The sequence below is a fragment of the Rhipicephalus microplus genome, chromosome 10 (assembly GCF_043290135.1).
Source record: "Rhipicephalus microplus isolate Deutch F79 chromosome 10, USDA_Rmic, whole genome shotgun sequence".
Lineage (NCBI taxonomy): Eukaryota > Metazoa > Arthropoda > Arachnida > Ixodida > Ixodidae > Rhipicephalus > Rhipicephalus microplus.
In genome coordinates this window covers 45,043,032-45,057,038 of record NC_134709.1, presented here as the reverse complement: position 1 = coordinate 45,057,038, position 14,007 = coordinate 45,043,032, and the positions used below count along the sequence as shown (strand labels likewise).

General features: G+C 44.2%; 1 protein-coding gene across 1 annotated transcript in view; it reads left to right on the top strand.

Annotated features, from left to right (window-relative positions):
* The window catches only part of LOC119181732 (WD repeat-containing protein 76-like), a 30,013-nt gene that overhangs the window by 10,612 nt on the left and 5,394 nt on the right, over positions 1-14,007 (top strand). Inside the window, exons 7-11 of the mRNA XM_075875591.1 lie at positions 1,037-1,194; positions 4,009-4,162; positions 8,999-9,151; positions 11,860-11,975; positions 12,151-12,249. Coding sequence (XP_075731706.1) covers positions 1,037-1,194; positions 4,009-4,162; positions 8,999-9,151; positions 11,860-11,975; positions 12,151-12,249 — 680 coding nt within the window. The remainder of the gene's footprint in view (positions 1-1,036; positions 1,195-4,008; positions 4,163-8,998; positions 9,152-11,859; positions 11,976-12,150; positions 12,250-14,007) is intronic.

Sequence of the window (14,007 nt, the reverse complement as noted above, 5' to 3'; positions counted from 1 at the left end):
GTGTGCTATCATCCCAGTGTGCTACTTGTGTGCAGTCTTTATCGGCTGTGATCTCCTTTGTGTGACAGGGACCGGCATATTAGGCATATAGCTCATTAGGCTGTCCTCGTTCTTTCCAGCTAGACATGCAGGCCAGTGCTGTAAAAATGAGCAAGATTGCTTTTATCTCATACCGATTGTCTACTGTTTATTTGGCAACAGGTATATGGGACTGTGGTTGCCTTTAGATGCGACAATAAGCTGCACCTGTATGATTTTACTTCTGTCTCCAATACTGGTATTTCAAATAGACAGCTTGTTGCAAAGCACATTTGTTTTTTTGACAACCAGCCACTTTTTTTTATTGTTTTTCTTCTGGAAGTTTACATTCATTGTCTGTTAAGTACATTTTACAATAAATAATATTTACGAGATGCTTCGATCATGCTTTGAACTACAAACATTGTATGGCAGATTTTCTATCCGCTTCTAAAACACCACTAGGTGTTCCAAACTAGCAAATTTTCCACTCCGAAAACATTAAAGAACCCCAGGTGGTCGAAATTTCCGGAGTCCTCCACTACGTCGTCTTTTATAATCATATGGTGGTTTTGGGACGTTAAACCATGCATATCAATCAATCAATCATTCGCTTCAAAAACACTTATGGCTGCTCCAAAGCAGTACTTCTCCTCCTCCTCCAAAGTATGCTCCAAAAGGCAACAAGTCACTTTCATCACAGCAAACAGACTCTCGAAGTGCTGGTTGAAACGTATGAGACTTCTAGACGCTACAAAGGTGGAGTCTTCAGTTAATGCTGTTCAAAAGCGAAATTTAAACGGAAAGTCTGAAAAATCGGATGCCCCCGAGTTTCGGCATCCGAAATTCCATATGTTCTTATACATCGACATCTATGGTGCTTGTGGCGATGCTCTGAAAGCATTCAAATTTTCAAGAGTGCACGGAAAATCAGCAGTTAGATATCGTGTTCTCAATTTCTAGTTTGTTTTGCGTCTTAGTGGAAAGAGACTTTGTGGTTAACTTTCACCTTTTACAGGAGCCAGTTAAAGAGCGCATTAGACCAGGACCACTGGCCTTCGTGGAGGTTGCTAGGGGTGGTGTCGACGAAGGTAGCAGGTCTTGCCTCTGCGAGGACATCGTCAAGGAAGAACTTCGCCAAGTGGCTTTGGAGTCTCTGTCAAGAGAAGCTGGAGGGTATGTGGCACCCCTTTGTTTGGTGGGAAGCATTGTCAGGAGTGAGCTGGATTTTCGGAAGCAGTTTCTGAGCTCACTCATAAAATGCCCTGCGCTGTGCATTTTGCTGTGTTTTTCATCTTGGCTTGAATGGGACATAATGTTACTGCAGCAGGGGCTGCTGAATGTCATTTTTTGTGCATTTTTACATTACAAATAACTAAAGATGAGCGAATGTTTGAATGTTTTCAATAATAGGGTGAGTATTTCAATATTCGAATTCGCTTCGACATGAATTTGTAGGATTTGAAATTTTGAGTTACACTCAAACTTCCATAACAAAGTTGCATGTTATTTGAAAAAAATTTTTATTTGAAAACACGCTTTTCAGACTTCATTGACGCAATTTGAAGCTCTGAAAATGCATCAAAATGTTAAAGAGTAGTTTTGCTGGATAGCAATAAGTGCCTGAGCTTGGAATCGCATCCTAAAATTTCGTTGAAGCAGAACAACTGAAAAAAAAAAAGTGTTCATTTTGGCGACAATATTTATGCATTGACTTTAACAGACTGCTGATGAGGAATCGTGAATTTTTCGTTGTAGTGGAAATTTCATTGAAGTGGCGTTCGTTGTAGTGGAGTTCAACTGTACACGCCTCCATTGCAGAGGGATCATCTTTACAAAGGGTTACACATGCACTAATATACACCTATTTGTTAATGTTGCGATGTCTTCTATAGTTTATACAGTCGAACCCACTTATAACGATCCCAGATATAGCGATATATCGACTATAATGACCATATTTCGGTGCACTTACGATTTTCCTATGCTACAACTTTGAAACTGAGTCCGCATACAGCAAAACATTTTTCAAAGCCTCGTACTTTTATAACGAATACTTCTGACACAGTCGCTATCAAAGTATGGCACATACGAAGCGGGAAAAAAAGTGTTATAACAGACACTAATGCATGTGGTAGGCGCGCACGTGCACATGCCTTGCTGCAGTTTACTTGCGACAAGAATATCGAGAATCGCACGCAGATTTTGACTCTGTGAGCAAAGTCGCTTACTTTCCAGGCATTTCTTGATAGACAGAACTGAAGTGAGAAAAGAAAAAATCGGAGGCAGCATGAAGATTCGCAGTCAGCTTTCACACGGCGAACTTTTCTGACACCGTCCTCAGCATCTACAACCCCCGCCGATTAAGCAACAACACCTTCGAATGCAAGAACCCTTAAATTCGAGAAGCGATAACTTTATTGCATATAACCTCGCTGCGTCACTCAGCTCACTGACATCACAATGTGCCTCAAAAGGTTTTCCGCCTTTCGGTAATGGTGGAGACAGGTCGATTAGTGACGACATCCGCGCGGTTGCGACAGTGCCTTAACATCTAGATAAGCAGCAAAGAACAGCGATGGCAAGGTCGCCGGTGGGGACGAGTGGGCCATTTTGACTCATCACCGGGTATGTTATCACAGTCATCTACCGATATCTGTTCGGCAGAGTGACGGTGGTACAAGTGCATCGTGCCGCCGTTTGCAAGTTCGCAGACGCTGCGTTGTGCGAGGCCGCTTGCTTGCGTTGCTTACCGAATTTGTCTTAGTTGTGTTAGGCGAACAGGCTGCTAGCCACTCCCGAGCATGCTCGCAAGTGAAGCATACACGAAGAACGCACAAGCACATGCATGCATTAGACTGCAAACAACCCAGCATACGACGGCGAGAGCCAAGTGACACGCTGTGCACAACTAGCCAGGGATGATTGATTCGACATGGAAGTACCGCGCTTCATTGGAACGGCGCGAGTTCATTGTGAATGTGGTTTAATTTTATCGTGGGCAAACAAACATCGCCTAACATTCGGAAAGGCTTAACTTGTCATTAGAAGGAGTGTTATCACTGTATTCAATAAAAATACAAAAAAACGTTTGGTCACTAAGTGGACGTTTTTATAACGAGTTCGTATACAATGAACTACTAATACAACGACTATTTATTGCGGCACAATCGAGTTAATAGAAACAGATGCAACTGTATTCAAATTGAACTGATTTTGAATACTGTAATAATTGCTTGTCTATTTATACAAGCTCAGAAAGTCGCATTGCACATCACCAGATGAGATGATGAGTTTTTCGTGATGTACAAGTATTCTCACGATGGTATTCCCTGACAACTAAACAGGGGAAAGAGGCACTCTACATTAAGCCGGTTAGGTGATGCATGCGCAAGTCAAGCATCATTGTCCCTTAGGGGCAAAATGTTGGCCTGCAGGAGGAATTGCTGTGCTGGGAATCGCTGTGCTCTGCCAAGCAAGACTGCTAGAATCTACGTGTTTAATGTAGTCTATGACGCAGTATGGCTGAAATAGCGAGAGGTGATTCTGCGGGACTCATCTGGAACTTGGCATCTCTTCATTTGGCCAGGACCAGCTAGCAACCTAGCCTTGGACTACTAGCACAAGCTGTGCTCGGCTATCTTTATGTTCTCCAATAATACATGCACTGAAACATCATTATAGCAGAGTTGTATTTTACATGAAATTAGGTTTGTTATATCTGGAAATTCATTATAAAGGTTTATTCCTAACACTATATCTATTGCAAGAATAGCTTTACTTCGGTATAACCGATATTCCGTTATATCCCGGTTCGTTATATCGAGGTTTGAGTGTACTGTCAAGTCATTCTTGGTTTTATTTGCCGATTCCATGCATTGCTTGTCAAAAATTACTAGGGAGGCCAACCGTCAAGAAAAGCACAGGTTTGGCAATTTCAGGATGTAAGCATGTTTTGTGTTCATTCCCAACAATACTGGTGTCTTGCAGATTTCTGGACAGGATGATGGAAGTGAGTGTGGATGACGTGGTTGTACAGAAAGTGACCTCAGCGCGCATCACCGCGATGGCTATCCACCCATCTCTGACGGCAACCCTCGTCTTTGCTGGCGACAAACTGGGAAATTTTGGATTTCTGAAGGTGGTGAGTGAAAATCGTAGACGTCAGTCTCGCGTCATGTTGCCAAATAATTGATGATTAGAGCTTAGTACTTTTTTGTTGCGTCTAGTACAGTAGAACCTTGTTGAAACATTTTCAGAAAAACAAAAAATAAACGTAGGATTTGGAAAAACATGTAATTTGGATTCAGTAAAAATTGAGTTGCGAGAAAAAGAAACATTTCTATAAAAAAAAAAACAGAGGGCCTCGTGAATTCTCGCACTTCTGGCATTTTCCTGGCAGCCAGAGGCCAGCCAGCTAGTTCTGACAGGAAACATTGTGGTCGTGTGTGTTGAAATCCTGATACAACCTTATTGCTTCAAAATCAAATGCTCTGGGAAAAACCAGCATAAACTTAAAGAAGAATGCTACTGCGGTGGCAGCGAATAAATCTTAACCCGCGTGAATTCTGCAGTGCCGCTTGCATAGGTCGGCAAGCACATTCGTCGGCTCACTCGAGCGAATCGAGCCGTGAGTCCGGGTGGGTTAAGTTTTGGTGACCTTGAGTTCCAGTGAGTCTGATTGAGGAAAACTTTGGTGAGCCTGAAGGTTGACATATATATCTTGAGTGAGTCTGAGTGAGCTCCACCATTTATTGCCGACACATGGCCATACCGCTTGAAAACGTACTGCTTGAAAATGTGGGCCATGTTTGCCGAAGAGCGGAAGCAATCTCGTACAATCACTCGCAGCTCGCTCTGTTTGTGAAGAAAAACTACTGTGTCACTAACAGCTTAAGGGGGGCATGCAAAAGAGTCGGCATTTGGAAAACCATATGCATGGGTTGTATGTCTCGTGAACTAGCTGTTCCGTATTTCTTAGCACCTAATTCAGCCGCAAAGTGGGAAAAAAAATGCTATTTTCGAGGCTGCAGTGGTGTCTGAAATGTGCAAAATACGCCTAAATCAAACCAAACCTCGCACGCGCTCTGTTCGCAGATCATGCGGTCGTCCCGTGCCGTCTTGGTGTTGTTTTCAGTGTGATTTCTTTCTCTTTCGTTTACCGTCTTGCAACCCGGCGTTGGCAGCACACTTCAGATGCTATTGGCGTTTTCCCGCAAGGCAATGCGGAGCGCTCGTTGGCTAGAGCAGTGCATTCGTATCTCACAGGAGAAAGCGCGCCCACCATCGCCTGCTGAGCAGCAGGGGAGGTGGTCACCTCCTTCGATGACGCGCGCTCATCCCGTGTTTGCTCTCTGCTCCGATTGCCTGGACTGGCATCTGCTGAGCCGCTCTTTGCCTTGCAGTATCTTTTCGATCATTTTCTATTCTTTTATTTCTTTTTGCACTAGTTTTGTCTTTTTCGTCTCTGTCGTCATGCGATGCTGGTAACGAAACCGAGGACAGTGCAGAGGTCCTGTGCACTGAAGCGGGTTATGCGGTTTGTGCAGGCACTGAAATATCGCTATTCTGCAGCGAGTGTTGACTTCCTAGACGCTTGCAGCAGCAGAACTGTGCAGTCAGCGGTCGTCAGTCGAAAGTGCGACTCATCGAGTGTGGCTGGAGCCGCAAATGCTCTGAGTGTTTCCCAGATTGTGGGACTCGGCACATGCTCCGAAGCGGCGCTATCTAGAGTGACGCCGATTGTTTCTGAGATCGCCAGGCTCAGCACTACGTTGCTTTACGTCAAAAAATAAATTGCAAATGACACCTGAAGAAGAGTGCATCAAGACACTTCTAGCTGTTCTTCTGAAGCTTTCTGAAGAAAACCCAAGTGTTTTAACTTTCTAGCCCGTTTTTTCAGAATGGATTTTTTTTGCTAGTTGTGATGCCGAGGAAGGCTAAAACTCGGACTCCTCACCAGATTTGTGTACCCTTTCTTTTAAATTCTGTTTTGGGTGACATTGCAACGGTGCAACAAGCTCCTTTTTTTTTTGGAAGTTGGTGTCGTTAATTTGTCAAAAACTATCACGTTTTGATGAATATGGTAATTACTAAGTACATCAAATTCAAGGTTGCGTGAACATTATTTGAAGGGGGAATTGAATCACATGGCTTTGTGCACCCTGGGATGTCTACACAATGAATTTCATCTTTCTACTATGTCCTGGAATTTCTCATGACCTTCCACAGGCACCCACGTGAACAACCCAGTGCAACCCAATTGAACCTCAATAACTTTAGAACTAAAGAACCACAGCTTCATGAAAGTTTGCAGTTGCATTCTTAGTGTACGGAACATGCCCTGAAATTTTCATCCAGATATGTCAAAAAATAAAAGTTTGGTCTCCAGGGTAGCCTCCCCCTTGAAGGAATAGTGAACAACCCCCGCCGCGGTGGTCTAGTGGCTAAGGTACTCGGCCGCTCACCTGCAGGTCGCGGGATGAAATCCCGGCTGCGGCGCCTGCATTTCCGATGGAGGCGGAAATGTAGGCCCGTGTGCTCAGATTTGGGTGCGCGTTAAAGAACCCCAGGTGGTCGAAATCTCCGGAGCCCTCCACTACGGCGTCTCTCATAATCATATGGTGGCTTTGGGACGTTAAACCCCACATGTCAATCAAATCAAAGGGCCAGTGAAGAACCCCAAAGTGCCTAAATTGTTAGGAAGATGAAGAGAAAGATGCACGCTTTTGCTATGTGAACATGCTGCCGCAAGATTTTTGTGAATACTTATTATAATGAGGAAGTTACAGGTGTTAGAACACCTGTTCCAGCTTATTTCAAATTTTCTTGAGGCCTTGCCACCCTTCTTTACCATAGAGAGGGTGAAGGCGTAGCCCATCATGACACCACCCACTTGGGCAGCGTGCCATGACGTCAGCGATGCATCATCGGCATGCAGCCAACAACTGAACAGGGCTCTCGTTCTGGCAATACTACTTTTCTCGGTAGTGTCTGGCTCTAGGAAACGGCACAGAGCAGCACAGGAAAATAAAATGTGGACTGCGTGGCCAGAACTGCATCACCGTAGGGCCAAGGCGCCGTATCGGAGGGCAAAGGCCCATTCGATGAGCTCAGTGGTATGTCAAGTTTCCAGTGGTCGAGCTTGCGTTACTGCATATACGAGGGGGATTGGTCAGAAGGAAAGAGGTACGGGAATTGTAAATCCAGATGGAGGGTCTGCGTGGCGTGCAGCGTTGTAATATTCGAACAAATCGCCACGGCCTTCTGTTCGAATTGGCAAGCATGTTCGGGGATGTGACAAAAAAATAGGAGCCTGTTTACTGGCGCTTTACAGGGCATGTGACAATCACGGTGCAACACGATATGCGAAACCTTGCAAAAGTGACAAACGCCTTTGAAAAAGCTCGCATCTACCGTGTCTTACGTCGTACCAACGCCAATCAATTTGCTTTCTGTCTTAACTTGAGACGTGCCGCAGTATGTTTGCCACCACTGGTAATCGCACCATCTTGCACAGCAGAAGTGGTTTAAAAGACAACGCCAGGCATAATGGCAACCAAAGGTGAAGTCTCTAAGCGCCTGTATTGCAATTAGTCGAGTCGTCACAAAGATGGCAGCAGGCATACATCGTCTCTGTTTTGCATCTGGTAGCCAGAAACCTTCCAGCTATTTCCGAGACCAAATTCGTCATGGCGGCGTTTGGTGACCCACAAGAAAAACGAACACCGACTTAAATTGGACCGTGCAATAAGCTGAGGAACCCACAAACTAATGCGCTCTGGGAGAAATGCGGAGCGGATGCGACAGCTTATTAGCCATATCCACTGGGCACAATGGCGGTGTTGCGACAGTTATGTGGTGCGCCGTGCTGTGTAGCGGTGGCGACATGCGAGTTTCTCAAGGTCTCGCACTGAACCGTAGTGTACTATAGGAACGATAGCCTCCATTCCTTGTGCCTCACTGTTGACTCCGCAGTGTTTCACCGGCTGTTATCTCAACCATGGGGTCCGAACAGAAGTGTGTGGAACGTGTGCGTACCTATGTACCGTGTTATGTATGAAGTATTCGCAGCGCTCGGCTAAGTCGTGCCAAATGCTACGGGACATACACATTTTTGTGGCCTTCGTCTAAAGATTTTTACGGCCAGCTGGGTCGTTTGCCATCGTTTAGGTGTGCGGTTGATGCGCGATGCGTTGCGATTAGGGTTGTACGAATAGTGAATTCCTTTTTTGGGTTCAAAGGAAGTGGAAACAACTTTAAATAGTAGAAAGGTTTGACTTTCCGTAGAGTGCAAGGGATAACCTCTAAAATGTTACGTTTTAGAATTTTGTATATTTGGAGCATATAAGCCGGTATAACAAGCTTTTAAGCTGAAAAAAAAAACAAAAAAGGAGAATCTATGGGAGGGCAATTTGTTCATGTGACTTGAAAGTTAGGCTTTAGGACAGTGCATATTTCCTCACGTCTTAGTAACCCTTTGCTGCAGTGAAGCCACCTTTACAGGGTGGGGTGTACTTGTTATTTGCGGAATATGCACCTATTCGGTCATTTCGAATACTTTGAAATTTTCAACAATTTAAGTTTAAAACAAAGCAAATTTAAATAGAGTAATATTTAGAATAGAATAAGTAATAGAATAATAGTAATAAGTAATTTAGAAATCTAATAAGTAATAATCGAATATTGAAAGCATTCGAATGTTTGCACAAGCCTAGTAATGATTGCCAACATGCTTTGACGATTGCCGCTACTTTATTTGCATTGTTGAGTAGCACGGAAATGGAAGGAAAAACAAGGAAAGCCATCGCTGGTTTTCTTCCTTCACCACGTCCGGTCAAGCACTACCCAACAATGGATAGGTTCCTACTCGCCTGCCTTTTCTTTTTTCCGTTGGTTCTGCTCTTTGTGTGATCTTCAGTACTGCTTTGTGAAGTAAGCCATGGTTAAAATGACTTTAATTTTTTCTTCTTAATTCTAGGGCACTGGTGAAAATGTCGTTGAAACATACACTCCGCATGACGCTGGCTTGATGTGCTTGAAGATCCGCCCCGGAGAGCCGCAGAAAATTTATTCTGCAAGCTACGATGACACCCTGCGGTGTGCAGACATTGAGCGGGGCATTTTCGATGAGGTGAACAACAATGTTCCTTATTCAGCTTATTTTCTCAGTGGTGGTTTTATGAAGTGCGAAGTGTTTCATGCTGGGAAAATTATTGCGGGAAGAAATTCTTCCAAGTGTTCATAATTTCTGGATAAAGCCAAACATGTTTATAAGAGACACTAATGTGGGAGACAAATGGGCTTATAAAACACATCTTTAGGCTCGACATTGAAATAGGGGTTGAATAGAAAATAAGAATGTGGTATCCTGCTCGTAAGATACATCCCATATTAGGGACAAGAACAGCTCTACAGTGCGTGTCATAATGGTGTTCAGTTGTACTTGTATGGGTAAAGAGATTTCTCAGGTGTCTTATGCTGTGCATTGCTACCTACCACAGCAGATGCATGTATATGGAGTCGTGCCCTGCCCCATTATCAGGTGTGGGAGACTTGTGCATGTGGCCTATTTTTTTATATTATTATGCTTTCCTGCCCAAAGTTGCTACAAAAGCATTAAAAATGCTAAATTTGAGCTGAATTAGTCCTCAAGAGCCTCAAAAGCAAGAATTTTGGTGTCCACGTCAGCTTCAGTGGGGAAAGGACTGAGATATTTCGTACAGCACCTAGACGCACTGCTGATAGCAATAAAATGCGATGTTTGCATACAGAGGGGCCCAAGAGAGAGAACACACTTAATATGAAGAAATATATATTAACCAAGCATATGGGAGGAAACTCCAGTCCGGGTTCCCTGTGAAGATCTCTGCAACCACCTGGGCTTTTTGAACCAAGGCCTGATGGAAGGCAGGAGGCCTGTTGCATTTTGCATCATCCCGCGGCTCTTTGGTGCGGAAGGGGTGCAGGATGACAGGAATGGGAGGAAATAATTTTTCTAATTTTGTGGCGCGCTTCATCGGGACGTGGATTGCCGTTTGGGAGCTGCCACAGCCCAGGAAAGAGTCTGTGTAGCAGTCAGGGTAGAAGTTACGCAAAGAAAAAAGGTAGAGGCGCCCAAGCTTGTCTTAACTTTGCACATTTTCTAATGAAGGCTCCCGTGGTGCCACTAATTTTCTCTGGGTTGTTGTAAAAATGTGTGATCTCCCCCCCCCCCCCTGAAAGTGTGCTGCGGTGGTGCTAGCTTGCTTCTACTCACTGGGTTGCGCATTGTGGAGCTGCTGCCACATAGTGAATAGGGTGCCTTAATGCTCCTCTTCCATGACATATCTAACACTGGTTAGATAGGTCAGGTGATTTGTGTGGAGAAGTTGCGGGAATCACACCTAATGATAACCAGTTTTAGAAAAACTGTCTTCAAAGGCTGTTGCGGTGTTATGTGTACTCTCAGATAATTAAAATATCTACATGTCCCTCAAGTTGCCACAAATTTGGTTTTTCTTTTCAAGTTCCTAGGGCAACATAATCAATGCCGCTAACTGCTCCAAGCCCACATTCTGCTCCAAGATTGAAATATTGCTGCTCCAAAAACTGCTTCCAATTCAACTTCAGCCATCTCACCCCTGCGTTATTAATTAGCTCTATGTCCACCGAATTCCTCTACTTACTTTGCCTGCAGGCACACCTGATTGACAGTGGAATGCCTTCAGTTGTTTAGATGGTTAAAAATAATTTGTAGTTTTATTGCGATAGCAATTATATGGACACTCTCGGCTGTATTTTGCTGCTGGGCATCATGCACCGTATATGTATCTATATATATATGCAAATGCAAGAAAGAAAAAAAATTCAGAATAAAGATTCCGGCTAGTGGAATCGAATGTGGGACGTCCGCGTCATGAATCTGAGGCGTTAACTACTAAGCCACCGAGAAATACTTCCTTCAATGTTCAAACAGCAAGTTATTCATATCTGCCGCTTATTGCTGTTGGTGGGCATCTCAGGGGGAACTATCCATGTTTTTAGCATTATCAGCAAGATAGGGCAATGAGGGTGTGGCGGCTCTAATCTCCCACGTGTACATTGGCCTGCAGAGAGGAGGGGAGTGGATGATCTCTCCTGTGCCCTTATCTCCCGGTGGGGAGGATTATACTGTTGGGCTTGAACTCAAACGATTCTGTTGTAGTTGCGGGGCGCACAAAGGTTGCTGCAATCGTTGCACAGCTTCCGTTTGCAAAAAGGGCACGCTTTTCAGACACAGTGAAGTAACAACTGAAACGCTTATTCTCGTTTATCTCTACCTGTGTATTCTCGTTTATCTCTACCTGTGAGTACATTTCGTGCGTCATTTGTGCGTGAGAAACGCGGGGTACGTTTCAATCTGCTTGCCATTCTGCACGTGACCTTCCATTCACTGCTTTGCCCTTGCGGCAAAGCTATGACTTTTTTTGTTTCACTTGTTGAAAAAATTTATAACTTTGCATTAAAATAAGTAGGCAACCGCTTTGGAGATTAGGAATGCTGCCATGGTCCAGGCTAATCCGATTGAAAAGTGTTTCACTATTTGAAGCCTCTAGGATCTTTGTCATAGTGTTTTGCTCTAAGAGAAGGCAGTTGCACTTCGTATCTTCATTTCAAATTTAAATAATATGCCTTTTAGCTTCCATCTTTCACACCTCATGAAAGCAATCCTAATAAGCATGCAAAACATATGCTACAGGCATTTTGACTTCTTGAGATGTGTGTCTGTAATTATACAACTGAGGTGTCTATGCAGAAACGATGCTAGTTCATTATTTGCCAGTTTTGTTTGAGATCTAAACACAGTATACGTCCTTGCAGCTGTATCGTACTGACCCTGACGTTGGTGTGGTGTACATTGACTGGCTGCGGGACAACACGATGATCGCAGCACATGGCAATGGTCAAGTTTCTTTTTTGGACCCCAGATCGCAAGAGTGAGTGTTTTATGGTCGATGATACTGTACAACCGTTGCAGTACGATAGTACACATGAGTAAACATGGTTTTCTTTTCACCTTGACTAATGCATGGAACCTTGTGCTTTGGGCTGCATTTATCTTCCGCTGTTGTTATGTACTGACTGTGTTTCTGCTTGTGCTGCTCTTCGTAGGAAAAAGGTTGGCATGTACGATCTGCACAGTCGAAAAGTGAGGACCATCAATGCCCACCCGACGAACAGCTGGTGGTTCCTGACGGGCAGCACAGATGCGTAAGTGCAAATACTCTGCCACGCAACCTCTCGTTTTCGTAGAACTTCAACACTAGGGCCTGTTATCATAAATTTCAAACTGGACGCTTTCAACTGCTTTGAGGTACAGCTAGCGGCAGTAAACGTGCGCGTCCTGCCACGGGGCAGTGTGACAGGATCTCGCACATTCCGAAAATGTGCACGTCAGAGCAAGCGTTGTTTTCTGTTTTACATTTGCGCTTTTCTTTATGCTGCGGCATGTCTTGGATGAAAGCTCTGCGGAGCAGTGGCATCCTGATGCCTTGAGACATCTCTCTTCTCGCACCTGATTGGTCATGTGCATCGTGTCACGTGGAATTCGCCGCAGATTATGGTCTCGACCCATCTCGCGCGATATGCCACGAGACTTCACATTCCTGACGCGCAAGGCACAGTGCGTTTGTTTTTACAGCTAAAGTTTCTGTACCTTTAATGGAGTTCTGGAGTGCACGTTGCATTTGGCAGGTTGAAATCCAGCTGTTGGAAAAGGCATTCGTTAACGAATCTCTCTATGTGCAAAAGCACTTACATTTTCTTGTCAGCATAGAGCATGCATTTTCATTTGGCTGAAAATTTCAGAAAGGTTTTGTTATTTAAGCTGTTTTAAAAAAAACAGTAAGAGTTCAAAAACGTGGGAATTGAACTCAAGTTAATACAATCATGAGCTTGTAATGCTTTAGCGTCTCGAGCCACGAAATGGAGAAAGAGTCTGTTAGAGTGCATTTATAATGCTCGAAAATCATCATAACAAAGGTACATCTTACAAAAAAATAAGTTCATTATGTTCAAGAACTCATTTTCATTCACTTTGTTATGACCAATATTTTGTTATACAGTCGAGCCCGCTCATAACGAACCTGAGCCTCACGCGGCATCTGTTCGCTGTATCCCAAAGTTCGTAGTAAATGAAACACAGCTTTTAAAAAAGTTGCGAGCAAAAACAAACTTTTTTGCACACACTGGATCCACATGCTGGTTCAGCATGTGTGTGTCGTCTTCTCCTCTTGTGAACGTGTCCTTAAGCTGGTTTCTCCGTTTCTTCAAGTATGTACCAACAGGCCCAGCAACAGATTCTACAGCAACAAAGCCCGATAACAAAAACGTTTCTAGTAAACTTTTTTGTGTGGTCCTATCGATCGGCTTCGAATAAATTCTTATTTGTGAGGACGAGAAGGCATATCTTCTGAAGTAAGAACTCAGCTCCCCCCCCCCACTGTTCCAAAGATCGCCGGACAGCACCAAGGTACCTTTCACATCAATATTCTAATTTGACAGCTGAACTCACCTGCTCTGGAACGTCTTGCTTTCAAAATATAGGTCACGGTGCCTTACAATGTTATTGCAATGAGTGACGAACATCTAATGCAGAATACAAACTTCTTATTTACAGTTACCTTGAAAAGAAATTAGTGATTAGTGATTGGCGAGCACCCTTGATCGATGCTGTTATCACGTTGCGCCACATTTCACTCAGCTGCAAGACTTCAGCTCTGCAGTCGTCTTGCTGCAGCTGGAAGTATTCTTTCACTTCATCAATGCTGTCAGTCACCTGCTGCAAAGCCAGCCTGGCTGCAGAGGACTCGTCTTCGTGCTCGCTGTGATTCTGATGACAGCTCAGAACGGCCTTCGATCGCAGCTCTCGCCTCCTCTTCAGTCAGCTTTTTATTATCGACGGTGTCGTCAAATGTGACATAGTCAGAGAAGCTGTCTGCCCCGAAAGCCCCCCCTGACTTGAGGCTG